The sequence below is a fragment of the Crinia signifera genome, chromosome 2, assembly GCF_055691185.1.
Source record: "Crinia signifera chromosome 2, ASM5569118v1, whole genome shotgun sequence".
Classification (NCBI taxonomy): domain Eukaryota; kingdom Metazoa; phylum Chordata; class Amphibia; order Anura; family Myobatrachidae; genus Crinia; species Crinia signifera.
In genome coordinates this window covers 212,104,293-212,123,967 of record NC_139218.1, presented here as the reverse complement: position 1 = coordinate 212,123,967, position 19,675 = coordinate 212,104,293, and the positions used below count along the sequence as shown (strand labels likewise).

General features: G+C 43.2%; 1 protein-coding gene across 3 annotated transcripts in view; it reads right to left on the bottom strand.

Moving 5' to 3' along the window:
* CSMD2 (CUB and Sushi multiple domains 2) overlaps nucleotides 1-19,675 on the bottom strand; it is a 909,603-nt gene that overhangs the window by 123,419 nt on the left and 766,509 nt on the right. For all 3 annotated transcript variants that reach the window (XM_083173665.1, XM_083173666.1, XM_083173667.1), the window contains 3 exons: nucleotides 11,789-11,980; nucleotides 6,984-7,122; nucleotides 4,211-4,398 (listed from right to left, as the gene is read on the bottom strand). In XM_083173665.1, coding sequence (XP_083029791.1) covers nucleotides 4,211-4,398; nucleotides 6,984-7,122; nucleotides 11,789-11,980 — 519 coding nt within the window. The remainder of the gene's footprint in view (nucleotides 1-4,210; nucleotides 4,399-6,983; nucleotides 7,123-11,788; nucleotides 11,981-19,675) is intronic.

The following is a 19,675-nucleotide window of genomic DNA, read 5'->3' as shown; positions in this document are numbered from 1 at the left end:
TATCACTGGGCGCCGGAGCCGCGCACTCTGTTGCCGGCCATCCTGCCCTTCTCCCCCAGTTCGTCCGCTCGCCGTTCCCCGCTGTACCGGCTGGAGACAGAGTCCCGAGTTCGCATGAACACTGACCAGGGACTCTGTTTTTAAAAATGGGTGGGTCCCCTGGGACACGCCCCACGCTGATAAGTCAGGCAGGGCAGGATTGACATGCCTGGGTGGCAGCAGCATGGGAACACGGCAGCGCAGGACAGGAGTCACCGGCTGGGAGGGGGAGGACGGCAGCCCATGTCACAGGTCAGTCTATCTACAATGCCCAAACAGGCAGCTGTGGCCCTGGGGAAATGTCAATGTCTGTGTGTGGTGATTCGCATGTGGTCTGCCCCGGAGCAGCGCCCGCAAATTCAGCTATTTCACAGATGAAAAGGAGGGTTTGTGGGCACTGGATCTAAAGGTGTTACTTCTTCCCCCTCCTGCACATCACATGTTTTTGCCCTCAGCCTCCTCAACGGTGTATACATTGTGAAACATGCAATTGCTCTGGGCACTGTAGCACCTAGATACACCACTGATAACTAGTAGACAATGCATCAGAACATTTGTCTTTGCGATTTGACACATTTTGATCCCATTATTAGGCAATTTATTAGTATCCTGTACAAAGAACAACTTGTCTACTTCTCCCAATCGCATCTTTAAAAGATAGCTGGTAATAAATGCCCAAAATACAATGTATATTTATATATTTATAGGCAGTATGGATGGTGTAATGGTTAGCATTACTGCCTCAAAGCACTGAGGTTATGGCCCTAACATGTGCGGAGTTTGTATATTCTCCGGTTTCTTCCCACAATCCAAAAATATACTGGTGGTTAAAAATTAACCCTAGAATGAATGTGTGTATGTGTGTACATGTGGTAAGGGATGTAGATTGTAAGCTCCACTGGGACAGGGACTGATGTTAATGTTCAAATATTCTCTGTAAAGCGCTGCGGAATATATATGCGCTATACAGTATAAGAAACTGTTCATTAATATGTGATTTTAGCTTGTATCTGCTTGTGTTTCGCTCCATTTCTGTGTCTGGTTAGTGACCTCGATTATTTGCTGCCAGCCTTGACCTTTTGCTTGGACTTTAGATTATTCTTTGTAATGTGATTTTCTACTTCATTGCCCAGTCTGTAAAATCAATCTATGTATGTTATGTTGCCACACAATCTGCCAGTGTATTGGCTAAACAAAAGAAGAGGACCATCTCATCTGTTTCCATGGATATGTTCCCTGTAATGAGCTAATCTTACACTCATCGCCCCTGTTTCAAATTTATTGTAACATTTAATAGGTATGTTGTAGAAGATAAAAGGTGGAACCTGATGGTACATGTCTACTTGCTATTTCGGTTATCAGTTTGTTTACATCTTGCAGACAGGATTGCATTACACTGCAGCACCATTAACATCAAAATAAAAAAAAAACATTATACACGAATAGGTACCACCATTTCAGATGGCCTCCAGATTATTATTCCAGTTTTCATCTCCAACTGCTTTAATAAATAAATAAACACATGGGTCACAGTCACTTACAATATCTAATGACCAGGATGCTCATAATTGTGCACTGCAGTTTTTATGGCTGTAAAATTAATCTTATTACACACCTCATGTGCGGGAAGCTTCTCATTGGGTTATTGTGATTATCTAGTTGTGATAGATTCAACCTCAGTTGTGCATCCCTGCTCCAGGTTATGGTTTTATTGAACTTTTATGGCCTCTGCTTGTTTTTGACTAAGTTGTTGACCTTTAATGGTGATTAAAGAAGAAAAGAAGAGAATGTTCCAAGGCGCAATCAAGGAGTCCATGCTACCTCACTGTTGATGGAGGATCACTGGAAACGCCTCCTTTAAAGAATACTGTGACTGGAAAACAACACTGAAGGCGCTTGACTCCTATAAAAAAAGCCCTTATACACAGGTTCTCAAGATTGAATTTGTGAGTTTGGTACACTCTTATTCACCATTCCCCACAAATATATGATTTATTCACTTCGAAGAAACAGATACATTATATATTTTATTTTCTTCCATATGAACATCACATTGATTGTTTGACCATTATTCACTACACGGAGTCAAGCGCCATCAGTGTTGTTTTCCAGCCACATTAATGGTGATACATTTAAGTTAAATTGTGGAGAGATGGATTGGTATCATTATACCTAGACATTTCAAATGGGAAGGCCTAAAACTATTCTGTCATTGCTTTATAAGCTATTCAATTTTTATAAACTCTGGAGTGCTGTTTTTTTAGTGTAATATTGTCTTGGCATTTGGACTTATTTTTATTTCCCTACACACTGTAGAAAAACAAAGAACCACAACACGCCAATAAATGTTTATTTAGCAAAAGAAAATCAAACAATTTGTGGTCACGTAACCTTTTATCACATGCCATTTTGAAGAAAGAAAATGTGGTCCATAAATTTAATTTTCTTCTCTAAATAAACATTTATTGTTTATACATCACCAGTTCTGAGCGCCATTGTTCTGTGCTTATATTAATTTCTCTACTCTACATTTAGAACCTTAAAATGCACCCTGTGAATAAGTAAGCTTACAGTATTTGCCTATGTAAAGATACATGGTGTGTTGTTGTGCCCGATCTCCCATCTAAAAATACAGGAGATCATAGGGAGATATTTAATTGATCTATTATTTTTGTATATATCGTCTCCTTTGCCAGATTTTGCTACGCATTTGCGCATTTCAGCTCACCACCCCCAGGGATAGTGAGCTGAAATACAACTGAATACCGCCCATGGTGTTTTATGCACTTTTGAATACCCCTTAAATGGAATGTAAAGTTAATTTTAACACAATTTAAATGTATTACCATGCAATGGTGATCAATTGCAATCCTGGCAAAACACTGCACCTCAATGAAGGCTGGCACACCATTAGGTAAACCTAGGCTTTTGCTAATGCCTAAAACAGTGAATAACTGACATTAAATGACAATCCAGTGCGATAAATGTCCTTACAGAAGTCAGATGTGGAGCACCACACCCCCACTTTTACCTATCATGGCAAGAAGCAGCAAGAATGGAAAACCTAGCCGGGAGAGCACTTCTGAGAGGCTACAGCACGACACAGGCAACAACCAGAGATTGCACAGTGCTTTTTTTATTTTTGATGTTTTTTTTTGTTATAGACAAATGCACTTATTTGTATGTCTGACGCATAATCAATTGCATGCCACCCTTTTCAAAATAATTTGGAAACAGCAGTTTTTGCATTATGTATGTATCACTACAATTAATAAAGTGTGAGACCAGGGTACAGTATATCCCAGAGTATGCAGTCAGCATCCCGGGGTTCCTGATGCTGCCGCTCAGTTTAGCAATGCCGGCATCCCAACTGCTTTCAGAAGACTTTCACCGGAACCCCAAGTAGAGGACAGGGGAAGGGTAAGTATACTTAGCTTAACCCTTCAGGATGCTGGCATCAGTTTGATCCCATACCAGCTACAGGTATCTCCTGTGTTCATATATGTAACATAGGTTATTGCAGTTCCATTATTTTTTATGGGGCTTTATTTTTCCCTAACTCTTCCCTACTGCTATCACCCTCTTTATATAGCATTAGCCATTGCAGTGTATGGGTCTACAATTTCCCTTTTGTGTGGGATAGGGATCCTTATTATCTCTTTCTGATAGCCTACTGTATGCTTGCATGTGAAGCCCAATGTGTATACTGCCAAAAGTCATTACTGGTGGTGTGAAGCGTCAAAAACTCCTCACTGGCAGTGCAAAGTCCAGAAATTCTTTGCTGAGAGTGTTGAGGGGAGAAAAACATCACTTTGATTGATAAATAGCAAACAACACATAGCACATCTCTACGCAATTTTAGGTAATGTAATGGCTATTTTAATAACTAGAGCCCTTAATGCACTAGTACTTTATATCTGGTGCACAGGATACATATACAGATGTCTCAGTAATGGATGTAGGAGTTTGTGGCAAAAGTCTGTTTCCTATAAATACTTTTTCATGTGGATCTCCAATGATCCAGAAGAGATGTAAAAAAAGGTATTTATTAATCCATTAAATGCAAGTGTTGAGTCACCTTATTTCTTCTTGCTTTAAATATCCAACTTCTAATGGCTAGATCAACAATAAAACAAAATGTTAAATGACATAATGAAATGTTCGGTAATACCTGTGTAATCGATGACGAAGCCCCCACTGCTCACAGAGGCATCACTCCGAAAAGCAATGAACAAACTGTTGCTGCGGCTCTCGATCCTGTCAGGAATCTGGGACCCATAAAAGCTTCCTATTAGTGGGCTCAGTGAGTCTGGCCCATCGTAGATGTGCAGGAAATCATAACCAGGCTCTAGATTAAAGCTGGAGTGAAAGACACAGAATGTAATAGCAGAAATACATTGCTTTGCAGCTGCCTCAACCAATTTATGATGGGGAAATAATCAAAATTACTCTCAGAGTAAGGCAAAAGTAAGCTTAAATAGTCATTAATATTTAACCTATCCCACTAATTTTTTTTTAACCCACGGCTGACACTATGGGGGAAATTTACTAAAGGAAATTTGTAAAAAAAATAGGTGTATTTGTATCCAGAAATACACTTAATTTTGATATTTACTATCCCGAAAATACGGCAATTCGTATTCGTATTGATGTGGTCTGTATATCAGCACTGATATGCAAACCAGACCTGTGCTAGAAACACCACAGCAGATAGCGACACCCCAGGCAGGGAAGAGGAACTGCATGGGTTTTCAAAGATAGCGGGTGCTAGAATGAACACTATCCAGGGATAGTGAGCTGAAATGCTGGTGAAAAACAACTGAATACCACCAATTATGCATGTACTATGTAGTACAAGCAAGACTTAGGTTAAACTTCACAAGAGTCATATTTGAGTGCAGTGCAGTATCTGGCATTTCAGAGTATATGGTGCATGAATATTAATGGAAAATTGATAGACCAGTAATTTTGCTATGTGGTGTGGTTGGGAAAGCACTGTGGTGAATTTCCCTGACAAGGTGATCAAAATAGGTGATTATCGCATGGAACAATACTGAAAACTTTCTTCATCTATTAAAACTTTAGTCAGCAAGATGTTTTGTGAAGGGCTCACCACCTTCTTCTTCTTATTATTCTTCTTATTATTATTATTATGATGCTTGTGATGCTTTTCTGGGAATAAATGACCTACTACTTTTATCCTAAGCCAAATGACTTAAGAAAGTGCACTGTGTATGAACGTGTCCCTAGGATCTTCCTGTATGCTAAGAAGGAATCTGCAGATGTAATTAGAAAGATACTCTCTAAACTGATGAAAAAATCTGTGACCTCTCTATAGGTAAAGAGACCTAACCTTGCCTAATTTGTCATGCCTACACAATACACAGCTCCCCCGCCACTACAAGCACAAAATCTAATGGAAGCTCAGATGTATGGGGACCTTATTATCACTGGCGATATTTCCTTCACCTTATAAAAGCAAATTACTTAATTAACAAGTTCTGTCCAAAACTTAATGGCAAGGAAGACATTAGCAAGATGCAATAAAGCTGCTCTGTGGTTGTGCAGCCGCTCAGCACATGACTGATAAAAGGTATCGCAAAAGTTTCACTAATTAGTGATTATTGCAAGCTGTAGGATGAAGGAAAATTATTGCTGTAACATTTTCTGGAGTCCTTAAAATCTGGCAATAGAACGTAGTAAGTACAGCTGTTTTATTTTCTACACACGTAAACTATGTTTTCTTCATTTATCCTGTTCTATGTGCAAAAGAACCAATGATTTTCCTATGTGAAAGCCAAGTTCTGGCCTAGGAATCGATCTGACGATCTTACATGTACTTACATTGTTACTGAAGCACAACATCAATGTTGATCAATTTAGATCAATTTGTAAAAAGTCATTAGTAAATTACCCCTAAGTGTCATTTCATGGAGGCTAAAATCATGTGTAACTGGATCTTTAACCACTAAAGTGTCCAAAAACGCTCCGAAAATTGACAGGATTTGTATGATTGAATTAGGCTAAGAACATCTATTTAAAACATAGCTAATACATATTATTAATATAAGCTTATATACACCGCAACTCTATATTTTCCCAGAAGCTGCTTCTCTCTGCAGGGTAGGGTGCCACACAGCAGTTGAGGGGGCTAGTTTTTAAAAATTTCCCCGGGGCTGCTTATATCTGCTATAACCGGGGGTGCTGCTGGTGTGCAATAATTACTTCCAGCAGCTTCATAGTGGGCCTTCTGACTGGTCATACCAGATGTGACAGTATCAGGGAAAGCCCAGCCTGGTGTGGTCACATCTAATGCGATCATGATGGGGAAATGGATAAGGAGAGTCTAATGCAGGAAATACAGAACTGCCCCAAATTAGAAGTTGGGAGGTATACCTAAGGGAGCATGTTTACATGTATTGTAAGTGATCTGTCTAGATCTCTTAGAAAATAAGCACAAATCTCTGCTGGTGTACACCCCATAACGATGGCAATGCGTTTTCCCGCACTTTGCTATTGCGGGATCAAATATTGTGTTATTTTATTGTGCAGGTTATTTTTTGTTTAGCACACATCACTATGTTTGTAGGAGTGATCAAAAATCAGGAGATTCAAGAGAAATTGCCTACCCTAAATCACATTGTCAAGCAAAAATCTCAACATGTGCATGGGCCTTTACGCTAACAAGGCATTTTATTTTCACACACTCATTTAGTGACTCTTCCTTTACATACACACCTGCAAGGTTAGGTTAGAATTACTTATTTAATTCACCTCTACTTGATAGGAGGCTGCTTATTTTAAATCCCAGAAGCTCCCACACATAGGTGCAACCCAAACTTTAGCTCATTTACACACCACCCCAAACCTCATACTGTTCCCTAAAAAACTTTAACTTGATTGACTTATGAGGTTTCAACTGTGCCCAATCTAGTGGTACATACGTGTTAAATGAGAGAGCAATCACATAATCGGAAGACACAGTCAGTTTCCAGTCACACTCCTTCAAAGGAGGGTATGGTTCTGGGTATTGTGGTGACAGGATAACCCCAGTTGGTCCAGACAGATTTCCCCCACAAGGAGCTGAAAATTAAAAAGACAAATAGTTTGGCAGCTGTATTTCTAATGCAAATGCATATACAGCATGTCTAATGCTGGCCACACATCAGACCAACTTTCCTCTAACCATCCAATTAGTTGTTTGGTTGGACTGAAAATCTGGTACTGTAGGGGGGCAAATGCCAATAAGCAATTTGCTCACAAACTCAGGAGAATGGACAAAAACATTCAGTGAAATTTTTTAAATTAAATAGGTCCAACTACAGTACATTGTCTGAGTGACAGTTGTTCTCCATTTTCAGATTTGGGAAACAAATGACTCTGGGGCAGATTTATTAAGCTTGGAGAAGAGATAAACTGGAGATAAAGCGGAGAAAAGGTAAAAGGAGATAAAGCACCAGCCAATCAACTGTGTTTGAAAAAGACAGTTGGGAGTTGATTGGCTGGTGCTTTATCTCCTTTTACCTTTTCTCCGCTTTATCTCCAGTTTATCTCTTCTCCAAGCTTAATAAATCTGCCCCTCAATTACAAATTACATTTGCTCATATCCAGTAGGAGCAGGGCCGTTTCTAGACAATTTAGCTCCCAGGGCGAAGGAAAAAAAATGCGCCCCCCCCCCCCCCCCCAAATACATAACATGATATCGAGGAAATTGCGCGCGCCGGAGGTGCGCGCCGAAATAGGGGGTGTGGCTTAATTTTAAAAAGGGTGAGGCTTAATATAAGGGCGTGGTCTAGCAGGAAAACAATTACCTTACATCACACAATGCATGATCAGACATTGGTTACCGCAGGAATTGTCATTGTCCTCCCGCACTTAAGTTGGCCGGCTGAAGGCCACACAGGGACTTAGTACGCCTCACAGATCAAGGCCAAACAATGACAGGCTACTTAAATCATTATACACTATTTATCCGTGATGACAATTACACATTACGCCGCACACCGTGATGACAATTACACATTATGTCACACACCGTGATGACATTTACACATTATGTCACAGACACCGTGATGACAATTACACATTATGTCACACACCGTGATGCCCATTAGACCCCACACCGTAATGGCCATTACAAATTATGCCCCACACGCCGCTGACACACAACTGATGCCGTTTACTAATATGCCCCCACAGTGCCAGGTATGCCCCCACAGCGCCACACATATATGCCCCCACAGTGACAGCTATGCCCCCACAGTGCCACACATATGCCACTAGTGCCAAATATGCCCCCACAGTGCCAGATATGCCCCCACAGTGCCACAAATATATACCTCCACAGTGCCACACATATGCCCCCACAGTGCCAGATATGCCCCCACAGTGCCAGATATGCCCCCACAGCACCACATATGCCCCCACATATGCCCCCACAGTGCCACACATGCCCCCACAGTGCCAAACATATGCCCCCGAAGTGCCACAGATATATGCCCCCACAGTGCCAAATATACCCCCACAGTGCCACAGATATATGCCCCCACAGTGCCAAATATGCCCCCACAGTGTCAAATATGCCCCCACAGTGCCATAGATCTATGCCCCCACAGTGCCAAACTCACTGTGTCTGTGTCTCCCCCTGTGCCATCGCCTCTGCCTCTGCTGCTGCTTCCTTGGGGAGTGCTGCTGCAGCGCTGCTTCCTTGGGGAGGGGAGGGGAGCGCATCGCGCTTCTTTCCTTCCCCTTCACTGTGTAGTGTGTACCTGTCTGTCCTAAGCCGTCGCCCATCAGCCATTCATACCCCGCGGGCTGGCTCCTTATTGGCTGCCAGCCCGCGAGCTCTGATAGGCTGACAGCCCAGTGACACACTGAGCGAGGGGGAAGGAGAGACGCGCGATGCGTTCCCCTCCCCTCCCTCTGCTTGTTGTGTGTGAATGCCGGGAAGGAGGCTGCGGTGGCCGCGGCATTGGGGGAGCTGCAGGCAGTGGCGTAACTATAAATTTTGCTCCCCCCTGCCAAAAAATTGTTGCGCCCCCCGCCCATGGCATTGTAAGACAAAAACATGAAAAACAGTGAAAAACCCCATGTCGAACTTTTGACTGTCGACCTAATGCTTGTGTTGACCTAAACCCAAGTCGACCTTTCCCCATGTTGACCTAATGGTGTCAACCTAATAACTGTCGACCAACTTGTTGTAGACCAAGGGATCCCATATATCTATCTATCTATCTATCTATCTATATATATATATATATATATATACACACACACACACACACAGATAGACTGCGAGATGTACAGATGGAGCGACTCTCAGCCAGTGCTGGGACTTGCCAGAACGCTCCCGCTGGCGAGCTGGCGCTCCGTCTGACTGGGACGCACGTGTCAGTTTCCTGGCGGCGGGGGACGGGAAGGGTTAGGGGGGGGAGCGGGGAGGTGGGATCAGGCGGTGGAGAGCACCGTAGTAAGGGGACGCACGTGCAGCGGGGCTGGCGAATCTACCGCCAGCCCCTGCAAGAATGACGGTGCTCCATCTTTGTGTGTGTGTGTATATATATATATATATATATATATATATATACTGTGAGATCTATATCTATATATATATATACATACATATGTGTGTGTACATACATATACAGTATATATACATATGCTTATTTAAAATATGTTTCTTATACTGACTTATACTGGGTGGGACACTGTTTCTGCTGCTGGACTCAGCGCTGCCTCCCTACTGGCTTCCCGGCTCCTCTCTGCCTCTCCAGTGACGTTGTGAGAAGCTGAAGGAGAAGGACCAGCAGACACTGCTGCTTCCCCTCTCTCACACTCCATCCCAGGCCACGCCTCCACCCGCCCTCCCATTGGACAGCCAGCCCGTCCGTCCGCCTGCCCATTGGACAGCCCACCCGTCTGTGACTGTCAGACAGTGTGACACTGACTGTCATGGCCGCGCCCGCGCTGACTCGCCTGTGCTCAGCGAGCGCACGGGCAGCGGCACAACCAGCATCTCATCTCATCAGATGGTCTGTCACACTCACACGCAGCCAGCGCCCACGCAGTCCCCGCTCCCCCAAGCGTACGTCGCTGGCTGCAGGGCGCCCCGGCTGTTAAACAGAGGCGGACAAGCCGTGCGGCGCCCCGGGCTGCTGCACGGCTTGTCCGCCTCTAGAAACGGCCCTGAGTAGGAGGTTTTTATTCCATCCAACCAACTACAGTAGTTGGATGGTTGGAGGAAAGTTGGTCTGATGTGAGGCCAGCATTATGCATATAAAACTTGTGCTATTAAAGATGAACAAACAAGGGTGAAAGTCAACGAGGTACAGTACATTTACTAAACCAATCACCTCTGTCATTTCTCTAATGCATCCTAGAATATGATAGACAGAATTTATCCCATGTCCAATATGAAAAATATGTAATCGCACATGACATTTGCATATACCGTAGAATTATAAATGAACAGTTATTTAAATGACTTCACATCATCAATACTGCTGTAACCCCCCCGGTAAAGGTAAAGCAAACATATACTTGCAACTCTAAACTGAGAAATAACCTTTGGTGCAATTAGTTTGTCAGCTTAAGTGGAGAGAGAACTTGCCTGTGTTTATTGCAGTAACAGAGGCATTTCATGTCAAGCGGATGGGAAAATCAATGTGGTGGGTCTGATCTACCAGAGTCAATCAGCGTGTTGAACATTCATGCTATCGATTTCAGAATATTTGCTTACAATCTTATAACAGAAGTAACACGGAGCCAATAAAAGACAAGATTCACTGCTTCCATCCTCAAACTCCTTAGCTTTAAGAAGACACCATGTAAGGCATCTTCACTCCCATCACATCTGCTTAATGAACCATTTTAATGGCCTAGATATACAGAGCCACTTATTGAAATACCTAGAAAACACACATTATAAATGTCTACTTCACGTGTGCTGCACTTTTTGCTTATAAATACCCAATCAAGTTGGTCACAGAAAATAAACACATCATAATATAATATTATGTATCTCTATAAGGGTTTGACAATGGATTATTATTTCATAAGTAAGATAAAAACAGATTCAGGCAAGGGTGTCCATTGTCAATTCATTGGCTCCTACAACTGCTATATTTAATAAATAAGGTATTTTGCAGTATATTTGTAATAAAGGAAGCACTGATTACTGAAGCTATACCACTGTATTGGCTTGAGGCAGCATCTGATTATAACACTTAATAGCACAACCCATCTATGTACCACCAAACAGTGCAATAACAGTCTGTGGGCCAGATTCTCTAAGCTTCAAAAGTGATAGAGAGTGATAAACAGCCAGCCAATCAGCTCCTGTCTGACATTTTTCAAACACAGTCTATGACATGGCAGGTAGAAGCTGATTGACTGGCTGTTTATCACTCTCCATTTTATCATTTTTGAAGCTTTCAAAGTGGTGTAGCTGATCCCTAGTAATGGTCTGTGTCAGCCAATGCCCTTCTGAGTATAGTATATCAATGTAAACACTGCATAGATTTGGATCTGACACTTACTGCTGCCATTAGTGGATAAAAGTAGGTAGGGAGGGGATGTCTTGAAAAAGAGATTCCTGTCAGGGGCACAGTCCTTAATACAGACTACTGTATATTAATACAATCATTGCTTAATTGAACAAAGTAAAGCCCACCGTCTGATTCATACACAGCCCCCAAAATGCCCTAGGGGTTAACCTCTGTCAAGCTGAGTGTCCTTCTGTCAGCCTTACCAATGCAGATTGGAGGGTTGGGATTCCAGTAGAATCTGTCAGCAATCTGTACACAGTTAATCTTGGGTTCACCTTCGAGAAGATATCCCGGATCACACTGAAATACAATGGTGTCACCAGCATCACGACTGTCTCCACTTCGGCTGCCATTTTGTGGTATTCCAGGATCATTGCAGGATGTTGCTGTAGTAACTAAAAATAAAACAAAGGCACCCTCTCAGGATTCTTTCTGAATGCAAATCAGTTTCAAATTAACTGCTTAATCATTTTTGATTACTACTGTACTGTAGGTGTGTTCCACCCACATTTTTGGTTTCTAGTGAAATTGAAGGAGGGCATGTACAAACGAATACATTGATCTCCTTTGACATAGACACATCGTTTATGCATACCTGGCCTTTACATGGAATGTACAAAACTAACATATGCTGTTTATTATTATTTATTTATTTACAGTTTCTTATATAGCGCAGTACATTCGATTGCGCTTTACAGCTGAAGACAACAGTGATTAAACAAACTGGGTAGAAACAAAACATGGTAGGAGGTAGGACCCTGCTCGCAAGCTTACAATCTATAAGGATAAAAGGAGGGATACATAAGAATAGAATTCCATAGCATGGCAATCCCACCAGATTAAAAAACAGTCCTGATGGGATTGCAATTATATATGAATGCTACTGGAGGTTGTGTGGGGTTCCTGAATATGATAGGTGAGTTTTCAGGGAACGCTTGAAAGTTTGGAAGCTAGAGGAGAGTCTTAATGTGCGTGGAAGGGTATTCCATAAGGTGGGTGCTGCCGGACAAAAATCCTGCAAGTGTAAGTGGGAGCGAGTAATGAGAGTGGATGAGAGACGCAGATCTTGTGCAAAGCGGAGAGGTCGGGTGGGGATATAATTTGAGATAAGTGAAGAGATATATGTCTGTGTAGTCAGAGTAATGGCTTTGTATGTAAGTAGAAGTATTCTATATTGAATTCGGTAATATACAGTTTATGTAGTATAGGTAGTCATTTCCCAGTGTATGTATTACATTATGAATTTACAGTATGTACTGAAATGCTGTTAATAACACTGAATAATAAAAAAGGGCAGTCTGGCTATTAAATATTACAGAAAAGTCTGTGTTCCCTGGGAACAATCTAATGCTGAACGAATCAACCAAGTAGAAGTTGCTGTATATAACATAGCAGCAGCAGTGACCCTATAAGGCAGCTCAGAACACTTGCGTTAGCAGATAACCTGCTTTCTTTTCACCTCCATCTGCAGTGTCTCATAACGTGGACATAGATTCAATTTATTGAAGGCAATACTGCACCGAAATGTAGACTCAGAGATGAGCGAGGGTTGGGGACAATCATCTCCAACTTTCTGCTTGCTATCATTTCTACATTAAAAGGTGCAGGTTCAGCAGGGAGGGGAGCCTGTCAGAGGCTAAACGCCTGATTAGCTTTCTAATCTAATCTGATATTAGAGAAACATTATTTTCTCGCTGTTTCAAGAGGCCTATGATTTTTTTTATGGTCTCCTGGGAAAAGGAGATACTTGATGGCAATAAGTTTATGAATACAATTTGTGTGAAGAGCATCTCTTATGCATGCCAACATCAATGGAAGACATGTCATTCTAAACAAGCAAATAAATACATACAGCAATATACTATATGTGTGCATGTATGTATGTATGTATGTATGCATTGAAAGGTAGTGTAGTGTGGTAGAGCAGTTTTATCTTCCATCCTGAATATTAAATAGTGTGGGCAGTGGTGTAGAGAGGGCAGAGCACCAGCTCCGGGCGCAAAAGATCACATGCACCGCAAACTGTGCTGCAGGCTCCCCCACACTGCTCGCTCTCTGCTCCCCCACTCCCTTGCTCCCTCCCCGCTGTGCCCGGCTGAGCTGCCCTGTCTGCCTCTATTTTGAAAGTCTCATTAAGTCTCCCGCTGGAACACTAGCCAAAAGGCTGTTGTGGACCAGCAGCCAATCAGAAGCAGCATTGGTTGCTGCTGGACTGTGAGCGCCTATTGGCTAGCGGTCCAGTGGGAGACTTAATTGAAAATAGTGGCAGAGAGGGCAGCTCAGCCGGGCACAGTGGGGAGCGTGCACAAGGGTTGGGGAGTGGCGGCCATTGCAGTCCCCCTTGGCAATGAGCTATTTAGTCCCCCTTGGCAACAAGCTATTCAGTCCCCCTTGGCAATGAGCAGGAAGCCCCTGGCATCGAGCATGAAGTTCAGAGCAATAAGCATGTAGGTAAGTGGCACTTATGTGTCTAATGTGTAATGGGCATTACAGTTTGTTATGCAGTATGTGATGGGCATTATGGTTTGTTCTATAGTATGTAATGGGCATCATGTGTGGCCTTATGTGTAATTAGCATTACGGCATGTGGCTTTATGTGTAATGGGTATTACAAAGTTCACTAAAATGTGCAATGGGCATTACAGTGTGTGGTATAATGTTAGCCTTTTCGCTGCACAAGAGCCCTGCCTACTACAAATCGGGGGGCGCGAAACATGCCCTTGCTCCGGGCACCGTTGCACCTAGCTACACCACTGAGCATGGGTGCGTGTGCTTTATGTTGCATACATTCAGCTCCATAATGTTTCCAAGGAGCCCAACAATTCTGTCCTATGCTGTTGGGTGAGATTGCTCCTTCCATTAGCCCCCCCCATCCCACCGCCACCCCCTGACCCCATGTAAATTCTTGCTTGCCTATTTCATGACCAATACTTTTCTGTTGGTACTCAATAGAACACAGGTACTCATATCTCAAGCTCATATACCAAATTACTCCACACTGCTGTGAATTAGCTGATGATGCCACTTCAAAAACACCTCCTCGCAGCCAGGACTTTAAAATAAAATGTGCTTTTATGGGACAGAATGATGGCATAGCAAGAACATAGGCCCTTATTCTGATCGGTGCGGTAATATCCGCGTGCGTTCGTGTCGCCGATGTTTTGTGTCTGCGCAAGTGCAGAGGCGTCTCTGCGCATGTGCGAGCGGGGCGTACGGGCAAATCCCGCATGAAATGTGAACACTCCGAACAGGGGGTGGAGAGGGGCGTGAAGGGCAATTTAGCTCATTACCATATGCATACGCCCCGCGTTTCATGGGCGTTCCCATGCAAACGCTGGGCGTACGTATGGTAATGCAGTCGTGACGCACGTGTAGGGGGCGGACATATGACATCGCCGGATGTCAGCTGCCCGCCCAGATCCCTGCTTTTGCACGGAAAAAAGTCAGTGTGGTCTGAGGTTGCGGGAGCTGGTGGACCACTCGGTCCTGCATTCGATGGTCTGCGACCATCGAATGATGGGGGAGGTTCCCTGAGATGGAGGAGGCGTATTCCATGAAAAATACACGTGCGGTCCGTTCGGACAGCTTCTTACCGCGTACGGACGGAGTTGGCGATCCGTATGGAAGGCGGGGTTTCGCACGCACGGTCCTGGCCGCATATTCGGATCCGGCCGCACCGATCAGAATAAGGGCCATAATGTCAAAGTTGCAAATAGACACCTTCAATCAGGTTTCTGACATCTAACAGGGCAGCCACTGATTTGCACAAGATAATTTCAATGGAAGCATTCTGTAGGTTAATAGGCATTGGTATGCAGCATATTTCATTACTGAGGGTACATCAATCACATCCCAGGGGCGTGGAAACCCCTATTTTCAGGTTATCAATGCTCCATCATAATGTATCCAAAAATCTCCCCCCATATCATGTCCCACCCAATCTCTCTCTATATCATAATATCCTTTGTACACGCTGGGTATGCACCCTGCAGCCTGTTGAGCACATCCTGGTGTCAGAAGTCTGCCACCTCAGCATGATGAATTAATGCCACATGTTTGGGTGCAGGCGCTGGCACATGGCAATAAATAGTCTTGCTTCGGCAATGCCTACATTATTCCAGATATTAGCTGATCTGAGCCATAGTTTACCAAATAGAACTGGACGGTGTATTTCATGTTTTATGAAGCACATGTACATCCACCGCTCTGCCCACCTGGAGGCAGTGCTATTTAGGGTGTGAAGTGGAAGGAAGGGCAGCGCTGTACTGCTACAGCTTGTAAATCATTGAGTTATTCAATCACTAATCACTAATTGTGCTGCAAACCACAGAGAGCGTGTCCAAGATAAGAGGATGACTGGGGAAATTCTGGACCCTAAACATACCTATACAGATGGAGCCCCTCTCAGTCACTGCCAGCGCTCACCAGAATGTCCCTGCTGGCGAGCACTGTCTGAGAGGGATTCCATTAGACTCACACGCACGCGCATCCCAGTAAGTTGGCGGGGGTGCTTCAGGAAGACTTGCAGGGTTGGGGGGGGGGGGGGTGCAGGGAGGTGGGGCCAAGTGTTGGAAACGACGGGGGACCCGGGGGGACCTCCATCAGAACGGGGTGCGTGAGTGTCTAGTGCATGCGCTCCCTCTTCCGACAGCTGGCCGGCAATTCTATCGCCAGTCCCTGCAAGCATGACATTGGCTCCATCTGTCCAGAGCAATATGGCACTGGTAGAAGAGAGGAATTGGGTATGATGCTGCTCTCACTGTATTGAACAGAAATGTAGAACATACTGAAATTTGTCTTCCTCACACTCATGTAAGAGTGGGCAGACCTCCTGCATCCTGCTTGCTTCCTAGTGAAGCAGGTAGGATGAAAGATTGGGGAAATTTACTAAGATGGAATACTATTTCACATGGGCAACCAATCTATTTCCTATTTATGTAGCACCCTCTAGAAGATAATAGATAGTATCTGATTGGTTGCCCATTGCAACATCCCATGTGAAATAGAACTCCCTTCTTAGTAAATTTCCCTCCATACCTTGTATGTGTTCATATAGAGAGTGCAGGGCTTAAATGTGTAATATCGATCCAACCTTGCCCAACGACATGCAAATCACAACATTTTGCCATGATGAGGGTCAAGCCTAGTGACATGACAGTCCAGCGTAGCCACCTAAAGTAGACCACAGAGCCTCCTGTCCAGGCTTTTCCCAGAGAGGACATGAGTAGGTATGTATGGTAGGTATGTATGGTATAGAAGTATCATTTATGTCTAATTGTATAGAGCAAGATGATGGTTATGAAGCATCAGAAGTGAAGCATGCTTTTTCAGGGGTATTCCTTGGCCACCAGAGAGGTGTTGTTTGGTGGCGGAATTTTGCCTTTGCACAAGCTACACTGATTGACTTAACTTCTTTAATCTGTATTGATATAAAAATATGGATATAAAGAAATCATCGATATGAAGAGTAAAGTAATATGAACAGGAGAAAGAGAAAAAAGTACTGTACTCTCTCTTTATTGGGGGCACAACTTAATATATTGCCATTAACTTTTTAAAACATAACTTTTAATTAAGGTAAATATATACAAAATGTAGAACCGACTGACATATGACATCAACACACATACGGCAAAAAGGCCCTTTATCCAGCGACTCAGATGTCAATAATGCCCCTTTCAGACCACACATATTACAGGGTATATTGCTGTTTTTTTACCGGTTCAAAATGGTAATATGTGCGGCCTGAAAGGTCCAGAGTGATTTTACAGTTTCCAATACAATGGTATTTGGAAAAAAGCAGGGTCCTACCCGTTTCAGACCCTTTTTTTTTGCAGTCTGAACGGGTCTGAAACGGTATTTAGGACCCAGCCAATAGTGGTCCCGCTCTGTGCATATCTAATGAGCATTGCAGTGAATATTTAATAAGCGGGTGGGGACCCGCTCATTAAAAATGCAGTGCGTCATTGGATATGCACGGAGGTTGGGGGTCCCCCACCCAGGAAGCATTTTCAATCCACCCCCTACGTGGTGCGCCGGGTCCCGCCTGGCTGCCCCCCTCCTCGCATGGCATTCACATGTAGTGCGCCCGGTTTGACTCTCCCCTGCTACCGCCGGCTCTCCCCCTGATCATGGACGGATTCATTGATTGCCCTCCCGCCTCATGCTGGCTGCTGCTCCTGTCACAGGAGGCCAGGCAGGACGGCATGGCACCCGGAGGAGAGGGGGAGGGAGGGGGGGCACAGCAATCACCTTGTGTCTGGGAGCCAGGGATAAACTTACTACACTGGCTGCACTGCCCAGGTAGGAGGGAAAGAGGGGGGGAGAAGGATGCCTTCTGCTTTCACACCAGAAAACCTGTTTAGACTGGGTTTATGTGTGGTCTGAAAGGGGGATTACGCCTGCTTTGACCGGTTTTAAGACCGGTTTTAAATATCGGGTCTAAGCAGGTTCTTGCGGTGTGAAAGCAGCATAATAGTTAGGGCTATATAATATGCTGATTATGAGCTAGAGAACATATCTTAAATTAGTATAGTGCATACAATACTGTAAATATAGCAAGTCACATGAATACATTTGAGCTATTATTAGTTGATGGTATCCACTCCTGGTCCCTACTTCGGAAATAGAGAAAAACAATAATTGACACAATAGACAGATAACAGTGCTGCTTGAAATGCCTCTTATGACAGTTATGGTGTGTACACACGGTCAGATGGGCCTTCAGATACTATCCACGATCCGATCAGATCGGATCGTGGATAGTATCTGAAGGCACATCCGATTCGCATACAAGTCTGACTATATAGTGCAGATCTGCACTATATATTCAAGGCAGACAAGACTTTCTGCCTTGCTATACGTGAACGCGCATCGGAATCGGATCGGGATCTGAAGGGTTAAAACCCTTCCGATCTGCATCGGATTCTGATCCGATGTTGACTATATCGTCAACATCGGAAGGCAAAAAGTACCGTGTGTACACACCATTACTGTGTTTGGATAACAAACTGCAACAATTGTTTCTTATTTATACAGAGAAGTTACTAATTCAAACATGTAATGTTCTAGATCAGCATGTATCACACTGTATCACTGAAATTCAATTTAGGCACTTGTAATTCCTTTATCATAAGAGTGTCAAAATAGGAAAATTATATATATATATATATATATATATATATATATATATATATATATATATATATATATATATATATATATATATATATATATATGGAAGAAAAGGGGGGGGGGGGATTGGGGTGCGCTACTTAGTGTAAAATCTGTACCTCCCAAAACAGCATAATATAATTAATATAACATTTTTTGAATTTCATTTCTTTAAATTTTCGTCCACAATGATTAGGCCCAGTCCATGTCTGGAAAAATAGTCCTTTTATTAAAGATCAAAAGGGTTTTAAAGACTATACCAGTGGTTCCCAAACTGTGTGCCGTGGCTCCCTGGGGTGCCTCGGGTCACTTGCAGGGGTGCCGCGCCTTGGTGGTCCAGGACCAACTCAAATTATTAATGGTTAATTATTTATGAGCAAAACCAGTGCTGGTGGCTGCCAGTCATAGAATGTGTACAAACAGAAGCAAATCCTGCCCTTTACCACATAACTGATGCTAAGAATCGCATATAAACCCAATCTAATTCATTTTTTTGGGACCTAGGGGTGCCTTGAAAACAGTTTAGATTCTCTAGGGTGCCGTGAATCAAAAAAGATTGGGAACCCCTGGACTATACTGTATATGACATAAGATGCTCTATAAGGTTTTTTAAGACTTTTTGGGCAGTTTAGGAATAGATGGATTAACAGGAAATGTTGTCACACGCCCATTCCTTGATATATCAGGCTGGGAAACTCAATCATTCTGCATTCAGACTAGGGAGGCATATTACACAGGCTATTGGTTCAGGTAGGTTGCACTCTGAAAGGTTTTTCATAGTTTTGATGATTGTTTGAATAGCCTTATTATGTGAATGTATACCTTATAACATATAAAGATACAATTACAATGAATGTAATTCAGGTAGTAACTAGGTTTCAATTCTTATTCAGGTCATTGCCCTATATCTGTTGGAA